The 25,312-nt window shown below is 46.8% G+C and overlaps 1 protein-coding gene across 1 annotated transcript in view; it reads right to left on the bottom strand.

Annotated features, from left to right (window-relative positions):
* Positions 1-25,312, bottom strand: part of CLIP2 (CAP-Gly domain containing linker protein 2) — a 104,825-nt gene that overhangs the window by 14,719 nt on the left and 64,794 nt on the right. The window contains exons 4-7 of the mRNA XM_026656642.2: positions 13,469-13,593; positions 6,330-6,543; positions 5,046-5,243; positions 3,541-3,644 (exon numbers count right to left, since the gene is read on the bottom strand). Coding sequence (XP_026512427.1) covers positions 3,541-3,644; positions 5,046-5,243; positions 6,330-6,543; positions 13,469-13,593 — 641 coding nt within the window. The remainder of the gene's footprint in view (positions 1-3,540; positions 3,645-5,045; positions 5,244-6,329; positions 6,544-13,468; positions 13,594-25,312) is intronic.

The raw sequence follows: 25,312 nt of genomic DNA, 5'->3' as shown, positions 1-25,312 counted from the left end.
GCAGTGCCAAGGGCCGAAGGGTTCATTGCTGGATATTCACAGACAATCAGGGCTTTTCCCTTCAAGGGTGACTATGGGCAGTTTTCACGTCCCCATGTTGTGGGAATGATGAACCAGGCTGGCAGAAAAAAATCTTCACAAGAGACTAATGCTGTACAGGCATCCATCTCTCTCTCTCTCTCTCTCTCACACACACACACACACACACACACACACACACACAACTCCACTACAAAAATAAAACCCACTAATGATACAATTGCAATTCAATCTTCTTGGTAAATTCAACCTTCTTTGTTCTTTTATCAGATTTTTTTTAAATAATAAACTTGTGCAGTGGATGTTGCCGTGGGAACCAGATGTAAGGACTCGGTGATTCTCCGTCCTGGATAAAAATAGCTCTGTCTGTATATATCAAACTTTAAAAACAAGCTTCCTTGTCTAAACCTCTTCTAATTAGAGAAGGCATCTGTTCTTGCTTAGGCAAGAACTCAGCTGTCTCAGGTTAAACAATCTCTTGCTTCTTGTAGCGTGGAAAGGGAGCTGGGAAAGAGTGGGAGTCCTGTGCATGAAGGAACATCTTCAGACGGGACATCTTTCAAATAAAAAGGGAGAGTGAGTCACTATTTTCCTTTTAACTACCAAACACACAGCCCAGGGAAACATCTTTATACTCCCACCATCAGCAGGAGGCTTTTTGTAAATGGAGTCCTTGGATCATTTGGCCAACTAGAGCAGACCTTCTTTCTCAGCGCAGTCTCAGCAACACAAGTCTCATATGCTAGCACATGTACACGGAAGTTGCTGTCTGAAGGATCTGAGATTTGGGGGAAAGCACATGTGACAGGGCACAGGGACAGGGACAGTACCTGGTGCTTGGTAAACAAAGGTTTAACTCCAACTCAGCTTTCCCCTCCCTTCCCACAGATGCCTTTAAGATTATCACCTTGCAAAGCAGGGTGGGGCAGGAAATGTCTTTGTGGAAGGTGGGATCCCATAACTAGAGTTCTAGGACTGGGATGAGCCCCAGGCTGGGAGTGTTTCTCTTTCCTCTCTGATGACAGAATAAGAAAAATGCCAAAAATATGTCAAGTATCGGGAGTAGCCATGTTAGTCTGTATCCACAAAAACAACAAGGAGTCCGGTGGCACCTTAAAGACTAACAGATTTATTTGGGCATAAGCTTTCGTGGGTAAAAAAACCTCACTTCTTCAGATGCTTATGCCCAAATAAATCTGTTAGTCTTTAAGATGCCACCGGACTCCTTGTTGTTTTTTTGCAAAAAATATGTTAACCCTGATATTTCAGAGGAAGGTTTTGCTGACTGCCCGATTTGTTTAAAAATGCTTCAATCCCACCACCTTAAAGCATCAGTTGGAGCACACTCAGTGCCATAAATGACTATGGTCACTGTCAGGGCACAATCCAGAAGCGATTTGTGATTCATTCTCCTTTCGGCTGTTCTCTCTCTGCGAGGGTAATCCAGCCTCGCTGCCCCCAAAGGCTTCAGCTTGTAATGGTTTGTCTCCAAACACACACCGGAGAAGACAAAGATGCTGGCAACATAATACAGCATCCTGCTGTATCCCTCTGTGCTTCCAAGGGGACAGCCAGCTCAGGTCGCCCCTGCAGTAGACGGCTCTCAAAGCCCTGCAGTATCGAGTGGCTATTAGAAATATTGGCAGAGTCTTACCCCTTGTCTCTTGCCAAGCTCAAGGAACTAGAAGTCACATGCTGCTAATTCTCAGACACTGACAGGACCCTGCAGCACCAGAAGATTTGCCGTTTCCACATAACTCTGCAAGGAAACCTGTCTGTGCACTCCTTAGCACATCATCTCGGTGCAGTACCATGGACAGCCTCATCATCACCAGCCATCTAGAGGAAGACACCCCGTTCCCAATACTGACCTACTGAAAATAAGACATGGTCCACCCAGCACTCAACTGGATAGTCTCATTACACTGGGGTGCACTGTTCTGTTAGGTTTACTGGGTCTCAGACAGCACACCCTCAATTGGTCCCTCTTCCACCAAAGAGACACCTCTACCCCGATATAACGCTGTCCTCGGGAGCCAAAAAAAATCTTACTGCGTTATAGGTGAAACCGCATTATATCGAACTTGCTTTGATCCGCCGGAGCGCGCAGCCCCGCCCCACCCCGGAGCGCTGCTTTACTGCGTTATATCTGAATTCGTGTTATATCAGGTCGCGTTATATAGGGGTAGAGGTGTACCTGGTGGACCAAATGTCTCCTCAAATGCTTTTTTCCTTCAGGCTAATACCTCTGACACCCATCCCCTGCCCGTGTAAGGGCTCTGGCGGCAGCAGCGCTCTGACTAACTTCACCGGCTGGTGGGAGAGCGGTGCCCTTTTGTGTAGTATTGTTAATAATCCATTTGCTGCGGCTTTCCATGCACCCTGAGTCCAGCCAGTGAACCCGGCAAATGTTCTTTGAAGTGCCGGTGTCCTGCTGAATATTGAATAATGTAATCTTGGGAATGTCAGCACTTCAGAGCTGATGGCTGTGAGTGGCGGCTGATAGCGTGTTTTGTCCTAAGTACCACCTATATTAAACAGCAACAAAGTGGTTCTAATCACACTAGTCTTTTTGGACGAGAACCAGAACGATCATTCTCCTAAGTGCGAAGTGTCCCATATCTTTATCTGTCCAGGAAAGAGACTGGCCAGCAATAAATGGAGGCTGGGAATTAGGAGGAGGTTTGTACCCATCATATGAGTGAGGCTCGGGAACAGCCTCCCAACAGGAGTAGTGCGGAAACAACCCAATCCATTTAAAAATGGAGCTTGATACATTTATGAATGGGATTGTAGGACAGGATGACTGCGATAGCCAGGGACTGGACTCAGTGACCTAGCCGGGCCCTTCCAGTTCGATGTTCATAGATTACTTTCCTCTTCAGATTTCTTTACATTCAAAGCGGCAGTTGAGCTGATTTGGCGGCGTACACGTAACACAGGAAGAGAAATAGCACTGGTGTTTTGGACGCGACAGGGGATACAAGTAATGGTCCCATTTCAAGTCCCCTCTAAACACTGCCAGGCAAAGGAGCGAGGAACTAGCCTACCAAACACTACCTTTCTATTGTGATTAACCGTAGCACTTCAGCCACCTTACTGGATAATCCTCTTTGGACAGAAGGCCTGAATGGTTTGATATGTTAACTACAGTCAGCTGGGCACGACGAATTTCCATTGCCATCTACTGCACTCACATTGTTCATCTGTTTCCCAGGTCTTCACACCACCTACTCGCTGCCCACACAAACAACAACGCCAATGCCAGCTAAAGCCCAGCGCATTTGACATGCATTAAAATCAGGGAGCCAAGCAGCTCCCGGAGTCCAGGATACATTTTAAAAAGCACGATGTAAGAGCTAGGCATCATCATCAAAGGCAAGGAAAATGCACCAATGAAATACCCTGGCCTGTCTCCCTCCAACTTACCATGTTGCTATATTACCTCTGCTGTTTTTACACATTTCCTATTCCCACCCCATTCCCCCTTTACTACGTTACCTTTTCTCCTCTTCCAGTTGGTTCAGCAGCTCCAACTTTTCCTTCTGCACCCCGTCTACCAGGGTCCGTGCTCGCTGGAGATTCGCCTCCGCCTCTGTGACATACTGTAACAAAAGGAAATCCCACCCCACAGCCAGCCAGTTACATTCGCAATACACAGTTGTTAAAAGCTTAACAGGGGACTGAACTGGATAGCTCAGGGGTTAGTAAATGATGTGTATGGAGGCTTTCATCTCTAGGGACCAGATTTTCCAATGAGCTCAGCACCTAGGAGTCTGTTGGGTACTGTGCCCTTTTGAAAACCCGACTCCAGCTAGCCATTCTGAGCACGTGAGACCTGGCCCAGAACGCTTTTGAAAATCTGGCCCTAGGTCACCAAATTAAACAGAGCCCAGGCTAGCAGTAACTAGAGCTGAGTCAACAACTTATCTGACAGTTTTAGCCCTTTTTTCTGCTCCTTAGCTAGCTACGAAGAGACTGATTTTTATGAATCAATTTGTTACTGGCAATTGTTTGATGAACGCTTTATGCAAACAGTTTTCAAGCTCTGGGGGCTGTCTGACTGGCATGTGGTTGGACAGCTATGGCACGTGGTATTGTTTCTGCTTCCTGAGTGGACAATGGAAGTTTTATAAATCTGAATAGCCAGTGCCCATACTAGAGTAAACACTCCTGTCCACCTGGGAATAAGAGTTTATGCACTTCCAGCACATACAATTTAATGTGAACAAAATACCATATGCACAAATGCTTGTGAAAAAAGGGGAGTGAACATGTTTAACTTTTGTGCAAATGTCCTTGCACAATTTTCCTGACTCTTCGCCCAGTGCTAGTAGTGACCAAACGTTACTCACAACTGGGGGCTATTCATTTAGTTCAGTACCTGGTGGCACTGCAAGAATCACGGGAATACAATCCCTGATTGGCAGCCTCAGCAGCGAGACCATGGAGCGAATGGCCCAAGGAGAACGAATTCCCCTTTCACCAGCAGATGGGCTCCTGCCACTCCAGTCTTCACCACTCTTGATCAGGCATTATTGATTAGAGAGACGCTTACAGGAATACTATGTGCTCTGTCTCTCCATGCTTCCCACCCTGACTGTGGAGACAGCAGAGCAGGCAGCAAGAATCAGTGATGGGAGAACCCCGGGTTGCACCACTTAGTCAGCTGTCTGGCTGCTTTGTGCGCGAAGGCAACACAAAATGGCCTAAGCTGGGACCAAGAATCTAGACACCAATGTAGGTAACGCAGTCAAACCTCCTGGAATGGACACAGTTACATCAGCATGAAAGGCGATTACATTAATGTTTTCCACCGGCACCAAATCCAGATTCTGTCTAATGGCAAAATTGTAGGGGCTTCAATTTCGTGGGCTGAGCTGCAGATATGCAATTGGCCTGAACAACTGCCGGCAGACGAGCTTAAAGCTAAGGGTGGAGCCCGAAGCAGGGAAGGTCTGAGATAGTGCAAGGGTTTTTGGCCCTGCCTTTGCCACATGCTTTACCTGCTCATGTTGGGCCTTCAGGATGGCAATTTCCTTCTCCACCTCACAGATGTGGCTGGTGGCCTTGGCAACCTCCGCTCTCTCCAGATCTCGCTCTGCCAGCAGCTGCTCAATGTGCTGCTGCTTTTCCTTCAGTGCCTCCTGCAGGGCGGTAGTCCCGGAGATCTTCCGGGCATAGCGAGAGGAGGTTTCCGTCAGCTAGAAAGAAGAGTTAAGCTGTGAAGGGTCTGTCGCTGTGCTCTCCCCGCCATGCAAGCAGCGTTCACCAGACAGACAGAGCGATTGCACACACACAGTGCCCCTTTGGAGCTAGAGTGCAGCTCAATCCACTGATCCAGTAGCCCCCAGATGCTGCGCTCTCTGGAGCTGGGAGTTCATGGCCTAGTTGGAAGGGGTGTGGGTGAGGTTCCTAGTCAGAATGAGATTGCAGATCAGCTCCCTCGGACTGGATAGCTCTTCTGGGCAGTGATGAGAAGGGAGTTCTCCAGGAACAGGGCTAAAGGGGTGTGATGGGTGCTGTGAAGATCACAATTTGAACTTTTAAAGAACAACTGCTCTCTCTTCCCAAATACGTTTTATTTATGACAGCCGCCGAAGAAACTCCCAAACGAAATGAGCTCAGCTGCCAGGGCTGTTCTCCACTGGACAGCAAGTCGGGGAAAGTTGGATCCACTCCCCGTGGCGGACACTTGTTTGTCCTTCTCTGCTTCAGCCCAGATGATAGTGGTCAACATTGATCGCCCTGTATATTCTATAGCTAGAGCTTTTATTAATAATATTTTGCATTCCCATAGTGCCGGTCTTCTCCAGGGAACCCCAAAGCATTATGCACACAATTCATAGGAATTCTTTCCCACAACAACAAAATGTGGCCACCTCTGAAGTTGGAAGGAAGCAGCTGTTAAATACTACAAGGCAATGCTATGCAACCATTCAGGACCGGAAATGAAAAATATCGCAATCTAGATGGCATTTTAGGAAGGCAGAATACAATTATCCATGGACATGACATCACAGTCAGTGCCCCTCCCTCTGCAAATAGTGTCATGGGATCTTTTATGACCACAAAAGCTCAGGGAATCTGTTATAGCACCATCCAAGGAGGGGAGGGAAGCTAAGATTAGTCTCAGTCTCCCCCACACTTCCCATTTCTTGGCTGACTGTGCAGTAGTAGCTGCACCAATGCACCTGCTAACATGCTCAATATGAGCCCTACCACTTTGCGGAGTCAGAGCAGAAGAGATCTAGGCCCAAATTGCACAGTGCATGAAAAGGTTCTCTCACCAATCCGCTCCGGCTGGGTCTGCCACCGACAGAGGAGGCCACGGAGCTGACAGAGCTGATGGACGAGCTACTGGGGCTGTGAGTTAAGGCTGACACTCCCATGGCCATCCGTTTGCTCTTCTTTGCTTTAGCAGGGCTGGTGGACGGGAACCCAATCCGGATCACCTTGTGAATGGGAGCGAAGAGGCCAAATTTGGGGGGGCACTGAAAATACCTGGAGCAAGAGAAAGAGAGAATGTCAGAAAGGGTATTGTCTCCACTTATACCACCCCCACACTGGGCAACACCCAGTCAGAGCTGGGAGTCCAACCAATGATACCCAACTTCTGGGAAATGTTCTACAGCCTGTGTATACAGGAGGTCAGAATAGATTATCATAATGCAGAGACTATGAATCGGGAATTACAGGGGATTTAACAGTCTCCTCGCCAACACTGTGGCCTAATGTGGTTCCATGCGTAGAACAGGTTAGAGTCTTCCCCTTTTCCGGTGTTTTGGGGGAGGCAGTTAAGGGCCCACTCTCTGGAAGGACAGGCCCAAAATATAGGTTTGCTTAAATAAAAAAAAAAAAATTTTCACAGGAGCGAATATATCCAAAAGCAAAACAAACCCCGTTTGCAGCGACCTACGTACTATATTATATCATATTTTTAATGTCGGTGAAAACAGGGTGGAGAGTTGTTGTGTTTTTGGTTTTAAACATTCATCCTGGAGTGTTTGTAACCCTGACACAGCTTGAAGTTAATCAGTAATGATTCTAGTTCAAACAGGAATTATTATGGGGGAGGACTCTGGCCTTTGTTATCCTTCTGGCTTTGAAATCTATGAAAGTGACATTGACCAGTCGGATTTCACTGTGCACACTTAGTGGGGGGGGGGGGGGGGGGAAGAAACAAGCATCAAACCACAGGAGGGGGCCAAATTCTCATTTCTACTGAGACCCCTTTATACCAACTTGACAGTGCAAAGGAGCCGTAAGGTGAAAGTAAATTAAATTCACACCCACCCTAAGGCCCCTTTGCACTTCCAGAGCATGGAAAGGAGCTTTAGTGCAAATGAGAAGAGGCCTTTGAATTATATCATCCTCCCTGAGCAATGTAGGGTTTTATTAGTCACACGGGTAAAGACATTTTGGTTTTGCTAGGCTGTTTAACCAGACAATGTACCCTTAAAAAAAAAAAAAAAAGAGGAGGAAAGGAAAGATGAGTGTTGTGGACTTGGTTAATGTGGGCTGGTTTAAGTGACACCATCCACAGCTCTCTTTTCTGCCTGGTACATCACTCCAGTTCAGCACTGTTAGGTGATGACAGAGGTTTGCCATATGGGGAGGCGGAAGGAGGAGAAGATGAGAGAAGATATGACTTTTTTTTTTTTTTTAAGAATGAGATAGAGGTGACCTTCCTCCAGTATATACCCAGGAGCAGAGTGACTTGTGCAGGATCCCAGATGTCTGTGTCAAAAAAAAACCCCTCTACCCACGTTGTCCTCAGGGAAAGGCACTGGCTCTCCTTTCCCCTGCTCCAGATGCCTCACAGCTGCCTATTCAGAACTGAACCAAACCCAGAACAGAAAACTACTTGCTTTCAGTTCACAGCAAACGGGAGCTGGGCTGGGCCTACAAAATAATTTCCCTTGCCCCCTGCTTCCAACCCAACTCCGTCCACTGAGATGACTCCACAAAACAATCCAAAGCTTCCTGCACTCTAAGCTCCGTCCGCCAGGGCAGGGCCAAGATTCCACATGTATGAACACCAGGAGAACATGTGCATCCCTCCAGGTGCTCTTTGGCTTGGGTTAGGTTGAGGCAGCATTGCAGAGGTCCATCTGGAGGAAGGAAGCCCTGAGTGGAGGACGGTAGGATTGACAAGAAAGGCTGTGGGGACTCTGTAAGGGGGCCCTGAAGAGGGAGAACAGGAGGGAGGCTGCAGCTAAGGAACTCTGGCCAGAGGGGACGGCTCAGGAAGCAACCGCCCTATTACACTTCCCAAACAAAACACTCCATGCAGAATGGGCTGTCTCTGTCTCATCACTGACTCTCCAGGTGGGGCTACTGAAGGCAAGGAAGACAGAGCAAGAAGATAAAGGAAACGAGAAGACAAGAAGATGATTTTGATGCAGATAAATGAAGAAGGAAAATACCCAAACAAGAGCCACAATGGAGACAAGGGGATGGGCACGTTCAGGTGCGATCCCATTTCTGCAGTTACTTCAACTCTAGAAGCAGGACCATGGGCTGATCCTGATGCTGGCGAGAGATTAAGGCACGTCTCACTTGGGGGCCCCATTCTGCACATGGGTGCCAGAAACCCACATTGCTCAAGCCATGGTTAAGCTGTCACTGGCCTGCTGCAGTTCAGCAATTGAAACCAGACAGCCTCTGCGTGTCACATCCTTTGGTGTCAGTGTAGTAGCCAAGGGAGACGATACAGTCTGGTTTGGGAGTCGTCTCCTAATGCTGAAAATGAACCACTGGCAGGAAACGATGGAGTAAAACCTATCCCACCGGTACATAAAATAGTGACTAATTAATAATGATTAACAATTAATACACAAGACCAATATGGATACGAATATTAACCAAGTATTAGCTTTACTGGCACACGACGTCGGCTTTCTCCAGATGTGAACAGCCGTTCCAAAATCGCCTTCCGTTTGTGAACTGGCTTGTAAACGTTGGCAGAAGCATGTGCGTCTGTCACAGGCTGATTCTATGTATATGGGAGGCTGCAGAACAGCCTGTTCTCCATCCAGAGGAGAAAATGATTCATTTGCAAGCATCTGTTCAAGCCCAATCTTTTCAAAACAACTTAAAAAACAACCCACCACTTGTCCCTTCGGTTGGCTGCCATGCAGGCCCTGGACCTTGGAGAAGATCACTGCTTAGGGCTGACCTCATTGCAGATTGGGGAACCAAGGAGGAAAAGCAACGTGGCTTTTGCAAACGAGCCAAAGCCCTGCTTGGCGTCACGCTGTTACAATAAGCTATGCATAGGAGAGCTGGTAACAGAATACAGAGCCCACCGTCACTAGTCTGCTAGCTTGGTTTTGGTCCAGACTGGTAGTGACTGCAAGTCACTATTAAAGGATGTCTGACTTGTAAGGGGTTGTAGCTGGAACACCGTCTTTCTCCACAGGTCATTAGTAAAAATAATACCCAGCTCTTACATAATACTTTCCTCCAGTAGATATCAGAGAACTTCCCAAGGAGGTAGTAACATAATCCTCCTTTTACAGATGGGGAAACTGAGGCACAGAAAGATGAAGTGAGTTGAACCTAGGGCCTTTGGCATCCAAAGTAGAGACCTCTGCCACTCGAGCCTAAGGAGTAACTCCCTTCACTGGCAGCACTAGTAGGCTCTTAGTCCTCATTAATGAAAGAGAGTGCACCGGGAAAAAGGGGAGGAAATGGAGACTATGAAAATTGCTAATGGAAATAAGAGTGTGAGTAAAGGTAACTGAGGGTCACAGAACAGCGAGGGTGGAAAAGAGAAGCAGGTAAAGACAAATACAAACGCTGGTGAATTAATGGACTGTCAGTTTGCTTCCCGGGTGGGAAAATAATGGGCCAGATTCTTCTCTCGGATATACCAGTATAAATCACAAGCAGTTCCCATCAGGTCAATGGGGTTACACCAGTGCGAAGACTGGTGGAAGACATAAGAGAGGCAGGCACAATGTAGCAATGCTCTGACCTTCCACAATGCTGCACGCGACATGCTGGGCCCTCGTGCGGCAGCTTCCGTCTGGGAATTGCTTTGTGAATACTGGGTACGTGCCCAGCAGCCCTGCGCAGCTACAAGGACAGGGTTGTCAGTGTGGGCATTCGTCCCCAGTGCAGGGCAGCAGGTGGGACGGACACTGCCCTTCGCCAGGGGACGACAACTTTAAACTCTGTGCTCCCCCCGGGTGCACCGGACCTGCCCTTCCCCCTGGCTAGCCAGGACCACCCCGTCACGCCACCTGGGACAGCCCCGGAGCACTTGGAGCTGTGCCAGAATGACCCCATTCGGAATGTTTCACAGCTGCCCCCACAGCGTTGTCTCTCAGGGGAGGCAGCCAGAGCCAAGCGCCAGGCTCCAAGCACCCTTTGCACACTCCAATCGCACCCCCAGGCATTTCCACTGGCTTTTCCCATCTCCCCAGAGCGCCATTCTCTCACGTTTTGCTCTTCCAGCAGTGGCAGATTTCAAAAGAGGGCAGCACCACCCCTTCATCTCCACCCCCTGCTAGTCTACTGTCTCCAGCTCCCCAGGGACAATGGCCTTCTTTGGAGACCGCTCGTGAAATGCACACACCCAGAGCGAGCCCAGAATAGGGTGACCAGAGAGCAAGTGTGAAAAATTGGGACGGGGCTGGGGGGGTAATAGGAGCTTATATAAGAAAAAGACCCAAAAATCGGGACTGTCCCTATAAAATCGGGACATCTGGTCACCCTAGCCCAGAAACCACCAGAAAACAGCATGGTGCTATCACATGTATGATCAGCGTCAGCCGTGCTAACATGCCACCCAAAGACCAATAGAAATTCACCCAGCAATGGCCTGAAAAACAAACCAGGATGAGTGTCTTGGTCACTAGATGGCAACAGTTAGCAAAGCCAAAGCATGCGTTCTGCCCCCCCTTGCTTGCGTCCCAGGACTTTGGGATTTTGCTAGGACAAGCCTGGCGCTTTAAAAATGACGCCACAGCAGGTCAGCGTTGGGGACAGGGAGTGTGGCAGGTGCCGAGTGCTGGCGCAGGGCATCCTTTGTGGTGCAGCAGCAAAACGAAAGGTGTGTGTTTTAGCAAGACGGCTTTCCTCCAAAGGCTTCGCCGAGCAGCTCACAGCTTTCGGCGGCTTTAACAACACAGACATCGAGGACTGGGGACATGCAGAAAAGCAGAAGGTCGGCTCAGGCTACAAGGGTCAGTTGAGATAACGCTGCCAAACCTGCAGTCAGAACACAGGAGGGAGGGAGACCCACTCCATGGGTGCCGGTTGAACTATTAGCCGGAGGTTTGCTGCTGATGTGCCTGTGCTGTACGGGGGGCTACATTGTACTGCTTAAGAGCTCTGTGGTTCGCGTGAGTCCCATGAGACCTGCCCCTATATTATGGCACAGTACAGATTTCCCCCTCCCTCCCCACTCCTGTTTAAACTGAAATCTCCACCCATTAGCCCCCTAATTCACTCCTGTTCGCTATTCTCCACTGTGGGACTGAACTGCCCCCACACCTGACAGCATGGCACAGGGTTTGGGGCCAGTGACGGAGGAGAAAGTCTTGCAGCCAGGAGACTTCGGTGACTGGCTTTGCAGGGGGCCTCCTACTTACCTGAACCACCTCTGATCCCAGCATCATGGCCTTAAAGCAGAAAGGTGAATTCCTGCTCATAGCAAAGCTAACCTGACAACGAGCAGGGAGCTGGATGCAGAACCAAGTTTCTCTTACAAATGGATGGGAAGTGGGGGCAGAAGCAGGACTGGATCTCAGTAGCAGAATCCCGGAGCCCTACGCTCAATACACCCTCCCTTACCTTCTACGTCCACACAGAAAACAAGTTACTTTGGGGCATTCTGAAGATAAAACCTGCAGGTACTTTATCACTGAGTGATGGAGAGCAGGAACCTGGCTGGATTCATTCCATAGCTCATCCTACAGCACCCTCCCTTCCTTTCTCTCCTTCGCCTCGGGACGTGACTGGACCTCGGGGACTCTCCGCTTCCAGTCATTTGCTGATTTATTGTGATGCCTTCATGCTGGCATGCGACAATACATAGTCATTCCTGTTTCAAATAAAGATTCGTGGCCAGCAGGCACCCAGGCTGGCAGAAATGAATGACACTGCTGCAGAAACCGGGACCCATTGAGTAATTGGCAGTTCCATGCTATTTTCGAAGTTACACTCTTGCCTCTGCCATAGCTGGGTTTCCTGAGGAAGCCCTGACGTAGTAATAATGTTTCATGGTACTGTTGCTATCCCATGTACCTTATTTACTAACCAGAGTCAGACTGCCTTTGGTCACTTATTTATAGCTGTAAATAGAGAGATCAGGGCTGTGCTAAGATTTATAGGACTCTGCACAACACCTGAAAAATTAGAGTGAACACCAGGGATCAATGAACCATTTCAGATACTGTGAGAATCCACCCAAACATTGATCCAAACCCTGACCTTTATCAGGTTTAAAAGGATTGAGAATGTTCCCTACCACTATTCCCATTAATGGACCTGCCGCAGCATCTGGAGAGTCTGTTCTGACTGTATTTCCACACGAGTCAAGCATGAGTTCCAGAACCCAGAACCAAACTTCCCCAAAGTTCAGGGTAACTCACGATCTGAGGTTTGGGGTCACAGTTTGCAGCAAGAAGTCTCATCAGCTCTCCTGCCCAGTTTTGCAGACCCAGAAGTTGGAGATAGTTTGGAAGAGCACACTGCCTTTCTGATATTTACCCAATGCCAAACTGATCTTGTCGACTTCACAGCTTTGCCCTTCACCAGCAGACAGATGCCTGCTGAAAGCTACACTGCTGTAGAAGGCACTGAATGGATTCAGGGGTTGTAAGTTCAGTCTGCAAACAGATGCCATGCTTAAGAATCACTACAAGCCTGGAGCAATAACTTAATTAACTGTTCATTCAGGGCTCATTAAAAGCCTCGCCTCCAGTAAGAAGAGATGCCCAGCATGTTGAGACCATCTCACATCCTTACTATGTAGAAAGCGGAAAGGGTGAATTATACATAGACTAGGGAAAGTGAAGGATTTGTGACGGAAACGTCTGATGGGGAGTGGTCTTAATAAAGTCACAGAATCACAGAAACCAGACGTGGGGAAAAACCCAACAATGAATCTCTTCTTTAAAATAAATAAACGAACTTTTCTCTCAAAACTTTTAAAAAGTTTAAAAATATTCCAGTAATGGGACTTCCACCACTTCCCTGGGGAAACTACTTCCCAGTCTAAAGACCTCACCATTAGAATATTCCCCCCACCCCCAATATACAGTCTAGATGTCCCCTGCTTAAATTCATAGCATAAGTTCTAGCTCTGCCTCCTCTGACCACCCTAAGCAGCTGGCTTTTGGACTTCACATTATATTGGTAGGTTTCGGGCACCCTTTCAGACCCCAAGTTGGAGCACAGCGCGCGTATACAGTACCTTGTACCAGCGACTGCCCCATCATTCTTCCCTAGAGGTTCATCAAGTTCCACTCCACACCATTCTCCTTTGGCAAAATCTGTCTCGCCCACATAGCGCACAACTCCCGTTTTCGTCCCGCCAACCTGTTGGTTATCAAAACGCTGGAGGTTAGAAGCGGAAGCACCAGCACTAAAGCGAGGACACACAGGGTGGGGAGACCGGGAGGATAAGGAATGGGATGCACAAGAAAAAAAGTTTGCAATATAGCCCTGCTGTGTCACAGTTAGAACACATGGATCCAGTTCAGACACTCTCCATTCCAGGCATCCTCCGGCAATGAAGTTCTTCCGAGAGCTGAGGACAGACAAAGATTTTCCTCACTCCCCGTCGCCTGGGAAGAAGATGCTAAGGCAGAGGTAATCAAATCTCACGTTTCAGCAGGTCAGCTAATTGCGGTAGACTTCATGAAAGGGCTTTCTGCCCTCACACACAACGAGCTGCCTGGATCACCGGTGGTTGGGTTTGGTTTTCAGCCTCTCTCTGAAATGGCAGATACCGAGCAAAACAGAGGCAGGATGCCAGGCATGACGGACGATTGGTCCAGTCCAGCACCGCACATATTTTATTCTTAGGCCTTGCCTACACTTAAAAGGTTTACCAGGATAGCTGTACCATCAAACCCTCATAGTAGAGATGCAGTTTATACCGACATAAAAGTCCTACTGCCAGTATAGCTTATACGAGTTCCCTGAATGAAAACTATCCCAGAAAAAGGACCTTTTTGCCAGTATAATTTCATCTCCACTAGGGCTTTTGGGTATTTCAGCAAAATAAATAAAATAAATCATGCCCCTAACTGACACAGCGATGCCTGCAAAGCTTTAGATCAGGCCTTAGAAAGAAACCAACACCAGAAGAAAAAAGCATGCACAATTACCCACTTGCACAGTCCGTGCCAGGTATGAAACAGTGTGAAGTTCTACATGTTTTGCATACTACTACTAAAAAGGTGTGTATGATTGAACAGCAATAGTACACCAGCTGCTATCTTTCTTAACATTAGAAGCTACAACAGGTTTGCTGAGTTATCTCCGTTCTGAGGAGAATAGTTAATATGGACATATAAACCTTATAAAGTTTTATATTGCAAATAGGTTTCCTCATGATTAAAGCGTTAAAGTAGCTTTCAGAAGGTAATAATGAAATAATAATAATACCACTTAGCTCTTAGATAGCGTTTTTCACCAGGGAAGCTGTTTGACCAATAGCTCAGTTCCAAAATAGAAAGGTTACTGCAGTTGCCTTGTTTCCAAGAATAATAAGAAATGAGACACGATGAAACTAATAAGTTAGAATTTTTGCTGACAAATGAACATCAAGTGACTGGTTTTGTTGCTGGGGTTTTTCCAATTAGTTATTTTTATATTGAACTTTCTGTAAACTGGTGACATAAAGTTATCCTCAGCCCTTTCACCCTGTAAGACAATGCCAGCTTCCTCAAACGTTATCTCATTTATGCAGATTTTTTGTGGGGGAGAAGGATGGTTACAGACTTACGGGCTCTGTGGTAGGCAAAAGAGTGAAATTTTTTTTTATTGCTGATTTAAGCAGGATTTTTCCACAGAGACACTAATTAAGGACGAATTAATTTGAATCTGATTGGACGAGGCTGCAAGGCTCCAAGGTAGGTCTCTGATTTGTCCAGAGGTCCTGGAAGGCAGCGCATCAAGGCTGAGAAAGTCAAGATTGCAAACTAAAAAAAATCAAGGGGAAGGCCGAGAATCCTCGCTGTTTGGGTCCACAAGCCACCTGCAGGAAGACCAACCTTCCAGAATCTCCAAGGCTGATCACCTTGGAGAGACAAAGTCACATCATCAACAAATAGGCCACTCCGGCCTCTGATCAGTCTTTCCCTGAACCCAAAGCAGGCCCGCTAGCACATAGCGCTGCGTCAGTGGATCATCATCATCTGGCTACTTGACTGCAGATTCAGCCCCGATACTATGAGAGCAGATGACTGCAAGTGCTGAAGAGTTTGCAACACCCCTATTATCTCAAATGTTCTATTTTTATTCACTGGACAACATCCCACCCTTTTTATTTTGTGGGGTGAAAGTGTGGCTGTGTCCATGTTCCCCAGGTTTAAACAGACCTAAGTATTGTCTCATAAAATTATTCAGAGTGCATTCTCTGTTTAAACGTCTTGAGAAGCTGGAGATTGCATGCTGTAATTTCTGGTAAAGAAGAGTTGTCAAACTTCTTAACAAGAGTGTTCTATTAAAGCCTGTATTAGACCTCTGCTGGGACAGGGGAGGAATGGGTTAGCCACCGCACAAGAACTGAAGTCTAACAAGGAAGCTTTAAAATTGGCTCGGAGTTTGTGGTCCAGACTTTAGATAGTAATTCAGTTTCAGTATTAAACATATTTAACCGTTCAAGCTATATATATGATTGACATTAGTAGAATTCTTTAGTTAGTATTTATAATCAAATGGACATCCACCTTCATCTTAGAATTTATAAGGATTGATTATTTAGGGTATTAATTTGAAGATTTAATTCTAATCCAACATCAAGACTAATTTGTTAATTTGACCTTGAGTTGATAGTTGTATTCATAACTGGAGTTTAATATTAATACTAGCTTAACTTTAGGTTATATGTTTCCCTGCTTTTATTTTGGTTGATGGGTTTTAATGAAGTTTATAAAGATACACGGAGTCACATTTCTTTCTACAAGCTATGTGGGTCCAGAACCTTTGAGGGCCTGGGGTGGATACCAGCTGGTCAACTTAAAAGTCTGACCAGCTCCCCCTGATTAGTCCTTAGAATCATAGAATATCAGGGTTGGAAGGGACCTCAGGAGGTCATCTAGCCCAACCCCCTGCTCAAAGCAGGACCAATTCCCAACTAAATCATCCTTGGTTCTCACAGTGCTACACTAAAGTCTTCTTCCTCCTCTTGGCTTGTCTACCCTAGAAAGTCACACTGCTTTAGCTATACGTAGATGGTTAAAGCAGCACAATCCCTAGTGTGGACACAGCTATATTGGTGTAAAGGTGATTTATACCAGCATAGCTATTCCTATTTGGAAAGGGGAATAACTCTGTTGGTATAGACATCTTATACTGGTAAAACTGTATCCACATAAGGACATTTACTGGCATTAACTATTTCTATAAAAAAAAAGTCAACTCCACTAACCAGAAGAGTAATAACCGGTAACATTTTTGTCTACACTTAACAGTGACAACAATACGGAGTTTTCCCCTAAAGTAAGTTTCAATTCTTCTCTTAGCTACCCTGATATATTCCATAGAACTTGTCACCATCATTCAGGATTATCTTATCCCCTAAGCGAGCATAGACACAACTGTCCCATAGGGTTGCCAATTTTGGTTGGACCTGGTCGGGAAGGTTTCATCACATGACAATCTTTAATTAAAGTTTAATCTTTAATTCCTGGAGACTCCAGGACAATCCTGGAGGGCTGGCAACCCTACTGTCCTGTGACAAGCAGCGCTCCCACAACCCCGAAGGGACTGGGGAACACACTTATAAGTCAATAATGAATAGTCAAGACTGTCATATTTGCATGATAGCATTAGAACCAATTGTTGAACGTCCCATCCCCTGGCAGGCATACAGGAATGTGTGTGTGGTGAACCCAGAAGATTCATCTGACTCAGACATGCAGATTTATTCAACCTTGATAATCTGCTAATGCTGCTAAAATAAGTATTTTTAAAAAAAGCCAGCTGGCAGGTTGCATCAGTCCATGAGCTGAATGGTTTAATCAAAATGTAGGCATTCATTTCCATCAAGCACTCAAATGAGCTCCCAGCTTTATCTCCTTGGAATGAGAGTAGTAGGGCTGCCCAGGAAAAACAAAGGCAGCAGCAATTGTATGGAGGCAGCCAGAGAGATCCGATGGATAGGGCATGAGAGACGTATACACGACTCCGGAGTTCTTTTCCCAGCTCTGCTACTGGCTTGTCCTGTATCCATGAGCAAGTCACTTCAGCTCATGGTGCCTCGATTTCCTCTTCAGTACACGTCTGCTTTTATAAAATACTCCACAACCTATAGGTGGGAAAAAGCGAAATCTGACCTGGCTTTAGCATCGCCACTTTGGCCACTATCAGCAGACTAACCTCTGGAGGACAGCAACAGGCTGTTGGTGTTGCCAAGGTCACTAGGGGCATGGTTTCTAAGGAAACCATATTTGTGATTTTCCTCCTTATGAAACCAGAAGCTGGGCAATGCACTCCCGAGCTGCAGCTCCTGTCTCCAAAGCATGTTTTTATTCACCTCTAACACCTGTGCATTGCTGCACCATGGGACTTGGGTAGTACATGCAACGCCATAGATTAGTGAAACGTGCTGGACTAATCTCTCTGCAGAGTAAATCTATTTATTCAACAAGTAGCTTCCCTACTCCATACTGTCCCCCCATTTCAGCATGTCTGTTCTGAAAGGAGTGCATAGTTCATTCTTCAGGTGCTAAATTAGTGTCATTTGTAATTGGAAACAATACATACACACAGAGCCATGAATGAGAAGGACTACCTGAGCTGGATGGGATTCGAACTGGCAACCTAGAGAAAGGATGTGTAGCAGCATTGCCAATCTGGAGAGACGCCCAGTATTCCCTGCTACTTTAAGTCATGGTTACTCTAAGAAGCAAAGACAAAGCAAACGCTACCACCCACCCCAACTCGGGGACTGTGCTCATAGAGTCTGCTGAAAATTTAAAAACCACCACCACCACCATTAATTTTGGCCTTTTTAGAAAATGAAAAATTTCCCACAAAAAAAACAACCAACCAACCCCACTTGGTCATGTTCCAAAATTTGTAATTAAAATTTTAAATTGAGATTATCATCAAAAATATCACAAAAAAGAAAATGGGTTTTCAGAAAATGAGAAACTTGGATTATTGTTTCAATAAAAATCACTAGTAATTATTATTTTTTGCAAAAAAGAGGGAGGAAGAGGTCAGATTTGAACCCTGCAAAATGGAAACAGCTATGATTTTTATTTTTTTTTTAGACTAGTTCTAGTCCTCCAGGCCTTTCAGCTTCAGGAAAAACATCCAGGACAAACCGTTTCGCCCATCACAACCCACCCCCCTCTGACCCAAGAAAGGGGCATCGTCAGGATGAACTAAAACTGCCTCTGATCCAAACACCTGTAAACTGTGGGGAAGTTTGACTCCAGACTCACCCTCTAGATCTGCTTAAAAGTCATTCACTGAACAGTATCTTCCCAATCCTGCCGCTCTCTAAGCACTTCAGGAGAAAGCATTTAGCTCAAACCCTATGACAAAGTGAAGCCAGAGGAGTAGATCAATCTTGCTTCTCATTCCGAGAGAGGGCAGAGCAAAGGAAGATGTGTGAAGCCAAAGACACCTACTGTGTCACTTTCAATAAGGAAGGCATAAAACATGTAATGTAAAAGGAGAAAAATGGAGTCAAACCACTATCCCAAGGCTGAAAAGTCAATGATCTTTATCCTTCCAGACACCATCCCACCATCCTCATTAGAGTTTCTAACGTATTGTTTAAACAACTTTGGCTGATTAGGACTAGACAGTGTTTCAACCTGGCAGCTATAGAAGCAGGAGTCATGCCTGTTTCCAGCCTCCTCTCTCTAGTCTTCATTTGCTCTTTTCTCCGATTTTCCCTCTTCTTCACCATTTCTCTCCTTACATCCGCTCCATTCGCCCTATGCCTAAAGGCCCTGCTCTCAGCACCCCTCTCTAAACTGACAGACAGAGATTGCACTGCCTGATTAAAACATTTTGGTAGCTACTCTACCAATCCCGACTCACTCCTTTTACAGTAACCCTGAGCACTCTCCAAGGCTGCAGAGTACTGCTGTCATTTGGAAGGCTGAAGTAGGAATGATTACCATTGTACGTGAAGTACATGACTGCAATTGTAACATGCTGACTGTGTGACACCTCTTCCATTAGTGGTTCATGCACATAGAGGATAAGGAGTCTACTACTACTAACAGCCAGCAGAGTTACTTTTCTGTAGCTCAACTGGTAGAAGCCTGCACTTTGGCGCTGAAGATCCCAGCCTCCAGCAGTGCTAAGCATTCATGGTGGGGAACTGTGTTATACAAGCATTAAATTACGGAGGGCATTTTTTTGGCCAGTGCCTGGGGAGTTTTGTTCCAGATGCTACAGAATGCATGGGAAAGAGAGAAAACATGATCTTCAAAAACAAGGAGACAGACACACATTGGAAAAAGAGAGCCCGACTGGCTATGTCCCAGTTTGGCACAAGGTCATTAGTCACTCACTGCAGAGTAGCTGGCAGCATGGTTTTAAGGTGCAATACGTGTCTCTTCTCATGTGGTGACGTAGGTGCCATGAATAGTTTGTTTAAAACAAAATAAAAAAGGTTATTCGTATCAAGTCAAGTCAGGTCACCATCCAAACCAATAGGGAAGTGAGGGTCAAAGGAATGCACAAGACCAGAAATACAGGACAGAGAAAATGGATTGTCCCCAATGAAGCTGTAAAGGTTTTTACCAAAACCTCAGTCGGGAGTCTCCACCCAGCACCCCAGCGCAGCTGGATTTGAAGAGATGCAAGTTCCATTAATGCAGCCGATGCAAGAGACATTTGCACACATCTCTCGAGCAGCAATGAGAAAATAATCTTTTCAGGATCCAATGCAAGAGGAAACCCTAGAATTACTGCTTCTCCTTAGGAGGCTCTCTCTGTTATAAAGGCTGTCCATGTTATAAAGGCTGTCCATGTTAATAACACAGTCCTATCTGCTGAAGGCCACTTACAACTCCTCTTTAATGATATATATTGCAAGCAGAACACTAGTATTTGCCAGCATGCCAGCTAAATGAATGCTTATGAGGGCATGCGTGCACACCGAGAAGGCCTCCAAAGGGTTGATTTGAAATGAGGGCAGGAGGGTTGGTTTGGGATTGTTATTTCTGTGTGACAACAGCAAGAAAGCCACATTTGGGACCATAGAAGGACCACTAGACCAGGAGTTCTCAACTTTTGCTTTCTGAGGCCCCCACACATGCTATAAAAACTCCACAGCCCACCTGTGCCACAACAACTGGTTTCCTGCATATCCAGTAGATTAAAAGCCAGGGCCGGCATTAGGGGGTAGCAAGCAAGGCAAATGCCCAGGGTCCCCATGGCACAGGAAGCCCTGCCAAGCCAAATTGCCCAGGATTCGGCTTCAGCCCCAGGCGGCCGGGCTCGAGCTTCGGCTTTCTGTCCTGGGCCCCGACGAGTCTAACGCCGGCCCTCCTCTCTGGTTTATTTTGGCAGATCCCCTGAAACCTGCTCGCAGCCCCCCAGGGGGCCCCGGACTCCTGGTTGAGAACCACTGCACTAGACTAACAGACCTAAGGGGTTGGGGTTTTCCTGTCTCTCCTGTCAATGGCCGTGACCCCGTAACTCCCCATCATACAACATTCAGCATCCAAAGAAGCTGCCTATCCTTGTCCTGTTATCCAGGGACCTCCATAATCCAGCCAGGGCTTTGTTTCTGGGCTAGGCAACATATAGGCTTCAGTCCACTAGTTCTGTAGCAACTTGGACCTTGTCTACACTAGAGACCAATCAATTGTAAGTGTCTCTCACTCACTGGAATGTGCCTGTTGTTCACGCATAAATTGGCCACGGCTGATCATCTGCCAGACAACAACCGGTGGAGTTAATCTGATCATTTATAGGGTTAAGCCCTGCGTCCAACTCATTATCATTCAGACGCCTGTACGCCATTGTAGGCGCAACAGACTGGCACAACTAGTGTGCAGTCAACTCTGGCAGCTATGCATCTTTGACAGGGGTCACAGCTGACAGTCCCCTCAGCTGACCAACCTCACTAGTTCACCAGCTGAGAGCCCCCCCTCTACCATCTTTCATGGTAATGTGGGGCAGGGGCGTGGCCAGAAAGAGGGGAACCACATGTGGGGCATTTGGGGGGAGGGAAGGGAAGCTAGCGTGCTAAACAGGCTGGCCATCTGAGTACAAGCCCACCTGACCCCCTGGCTCCAACATCCACGCGTGCCCCACGCCATAACGTCCACACTGCTATTTTTAGCATGCTGGCTTGAGTGAAGCTAGTGCCTGGCTGTCAACCCGGGCTGCGAGGCTCACTCCCAGCTGCTGTGTAGACATACCCTAGGACTTTCAGAATTGTTACATCTTGTCTACACTGGGCTAGCAAGCCGTTTTCCTTTAAACCCCATGGTGGAGGGTGGGGGGGTTAGAGTCTGCTTTGGGCCAGACAGTGTGAAAAAGAGGGAGGAAGAGAAGAGGGAATGGTACCTTCCACTTCAGGAATTCCTTGCCTCAAAGATGTACGAGTTAAGCCTCACAATATTATCACCCTCCTTTTAAAATGGGGAACCTGAGCCAGAGAGCGGCTAAGTGACTTGCCCAAGGTCACATAAGTCAGTGGCAGAGCCAGGGACAGAACATAGATGTCTTGAATCTCTGTTCTGTCAGGATCCTGGGCAAAGGTAGGCAGAACTAGTGGCAGGAGTTTGGGATTCCAGAACTGAAGCCGGGGATCAGAGCCAATATCATGGTCAAGAGTCAAGATGAGGGTCAAGCCGGAGTCAGAGTCAGGAGTTAAGCCGAGGGTGAGAGAAGGAGACAGTCAGGAATCAGACTGAGGATCAATACTGTATCTGGGTCCGTGTTATGGTTCCAGGGGTTGATTGGGAGTCAGAATCTAAGTCTGAGCCAAGGTCAATACGGGGAGCTCAGGAACAGAGAAGCAGCTCAAATAAATTTGTTAGTCTCTAAGGTGCCACAAGTACTCCTGTTCTAAAAGCAGGGCAGTTTGGGCAGCTAGTTAGGGATCTGCATCGTTGCCTGATAGCCCTGCAGGCCAGGTTCAAGTCCTGCCAATCCTTACATGTCCCATGCTTTAACCATTACAGCAGGCTATAGATATCCATTAAGGACAAGGGGGGCTCCTACAGAGTCTCCCCAACATGCATTTCCATCCACACCATCACATACTCTGAGCAGGCTGGGTGCCTACTTCATGCTCCAAGAGCACAGGCTCTGAGTTGGGGTCCGAGTTCACCCCCCACCTGAGGTTTGGTCTTATTGGCTACTGAAAATCAACACTGACCTCAACCTAAGCTACTTCCCTGAGTTCAGCTGCCCCTACAGTCCCCTCCAGGACGGCCTCTTCTTTCCTACTTCCTTCTGTCCCAGCGAGAGGCACCCACGCAGTTATACTGTGGTTGGAGCTACCTCAAGTCTTACCGCAGGGATTTTAAGGTGACTCAGCAGAACATGCCCACATTTCTATATAAGGTCTTAGAGACGATCACACTGTTACATTCGCCGGCCCAGACACAGATTGTAGCTCTCCCCCGGACTGATTTGCAAGAAGGTGATGAAATATTTATTACGTCTTCTCTGAAAGCACTAAGTACCTCGGTGGAAGCAAAGAACGTGAGGGGTCTCCCTTCTGAGACTGATACAAGCCCAGGAAAGGCACTTCCTTACTGCCCTCTGCGAAACCTTCTATTGGAGCACCTCCCCTCCTGTAAGCCCACGGCCATTCGGATGAACTTGGCCGACTGGCTAAGAAAGAGAAGGGCAGAATTTGCTCCACTACCATTTTCCTGCAGCTGAACTCCAAGGGGCTCAGGCGCTGCTAAGTAATTCAAGGCCAACATATGGCTGCAGAGAAAGTAGCAACCTCACTGCTCCATTAGAGAGGTTTAGGTTGTAGTTCTCGTTATGTGTGAGCTATTAATTCAAATTATTTAGACTCGGGTGGTAAAAGGCCCATTTCAGCTTCAGGCTGCCAGACTGAGTTTATATCTTTTAAAAAAAAATGAATCAAATGAATTTGATTAGTTTATTCATGAGACATCTCTGTAGTTTGCCAGGAGCTAGGGGTTGCATATACAGCAGACAGAAAGAAATAATTTGCAATGCGCATCGGAGAGAAGAATCTAATTAAAAATCCTTCTCAAAGGGGCGAACCCAGAGTCTGTTTCCACCAGGCGTAGATATCCAGCTCAGCTGATTCTCTCTCTCGCTCTCATTTTATACTTTCACCTTCTTGGCACTAAGACTCATTACATTATCTAACATTTTTCATCTACAGTGAGTTCTAGCTAAAGCATAGATTTTTGGACCTATAGAATAATATAGAATATATAAGATCAGTTGCTAATATATAATATATTAGATCAGTTGCTCATCTGCTTATCTGCAGCGTCAAGAAGTTTTCCATTAGGTGCTGCTTTGTACAGCCCCAGCTCTGTATTTATGGTTCCGTATTTCAGTGCTAAATAAAGACCACACTCCCGGTTAGGGTTCGAGAGGAAGATTAAAGGTAACAATACCTCTATAGAGTGCTTTTTTCCCCTTATTTTTTTTTAAATAGACAGACATAGGGAACGGTCACTTGCCCCATGACTGAAAAAACAGCCTTTTCTGGGGTGGAACACCCTCATGTGTCAGCAAAGTAACACACATTTTGATCCCCCCGCGCTCCTCCAAATTAATTTCTCCAAATGAAAAACACAGAGATTTTCTTCATAGGCACAAAGAAGGTGGAAATGTGGCCAAGACACCCAAGTTCACTCTTTTCTCCTAAAAACTTGTTGTGGAATCTTTAATGACCACATGTCACAGGCCCCAATTCTGCACGACATTACTCTGGTTTCACACAAGTGTAACTCCACTGAAGCCAAATGTAACATAGTGGCGAGTCAGGACTTCTTTGCAAAGCAAGGGCAACCTTGAGATGTTCTCCTAACAATCCACTATGCGATATGCTTCGCCCACCCACAAAGATTCGCTCATTCTGGGGGCCCAACTTGAGAAACTGCGGATATGCAGGGGTACTGAGCATCCACAACTGCAAATGCAGCCAATGAGAGATGAGAGTGCTTAGCACCTACAAGAGGTCAAGCCCAAGGCGGCTTGGGTCGGGCACCCAAAAATCAGCTGCCATTTTTGAAAGTGTTAACGCAAGTGATTTTCCCAAGGCCACCAAAGTTGTCTGTTGTAGAACCAGGCCTAGAAGCAATTCTCCTGACTGCCAGTCCACCGCCTTGTTCACCACACCATCATTTCATTTACCTGGACATCAAACTATGGGGGGCCCCATTTTCCAAAGCAGCGACTGCATCTTAATAGATCTCCCCTCCCATTTGCAGTCACATCATTTCCCTGCGGCAGCTACACCAGTTGCGTACATGGGACAGTGAGAGTATTTCATGTATTCTTAACGATTTTTAAAGGAGTTGTTTTGTCCAGTTAATCACATTGTCTGCTCTAGCTCTTCACTTCCTCTCCCCACTCCTGTCTGTTCTGTTTCTCTCCGCTGGAAAATGGGGTGGAGCCAGCACCATGCGAGAAGCCAATTTTTCTCTGATGACCACCAGTTACGGTATGTCTACACTGCAATTAAAAACTCGTGGCTGGCCTGTACCAGCTGACTCAGGCTCAGGGAGCTCAGGCTAAGGGGATGTTTAATTGTGATGTAGACATTTGGGCTCGGGTTGGAGCCTGGGCTGACGGACCCTGACAGGGGTCCCAGAGCATGGGCTGCAGCCTGAGCCCAAACATTTACACCTCAATTAAACAGCCCCTTCTCCCAAGTCCCGTGAGCCCAAGTCAGCTGCAGGTGTCTAACGGCAGTGTAGGCATACCCTGAGTGCTACACAGACAATACTTTGGGAAGCTCTGGTCTAGCTAAAGTAAGTTTTAACTGCTCGGCAATAATTTGCACGACAGCAGGAGAAGAGTTCTACAACGTTGGCTTTAGAACATCAATGTCATTCTTACATCTGCGGGAAACACACGGTTTGCAATCGCCAAAGGCAAA

Source organism: Terrapene carolina, unplaced genomic scaffold (genome assembly GCF_002925995.2).
Source record: "Terrapene carolina triunguis isolate 2854851 unplaced genomic scaffold, T_m_triunguis-2.0 Scaffold231, whole genome shotgun sequence".
Classification (NCBI taxonomy): Eukaryota; Metazoa; Chordata; order Testudines; family Emydidae; genus Terrapene; species Terrapene triunguis.
The sequence above is the reverse complement of the archived record's forward strand: the minus strand, read 5'-3'. Positions and strand labels throughout refer to the sequence as shown.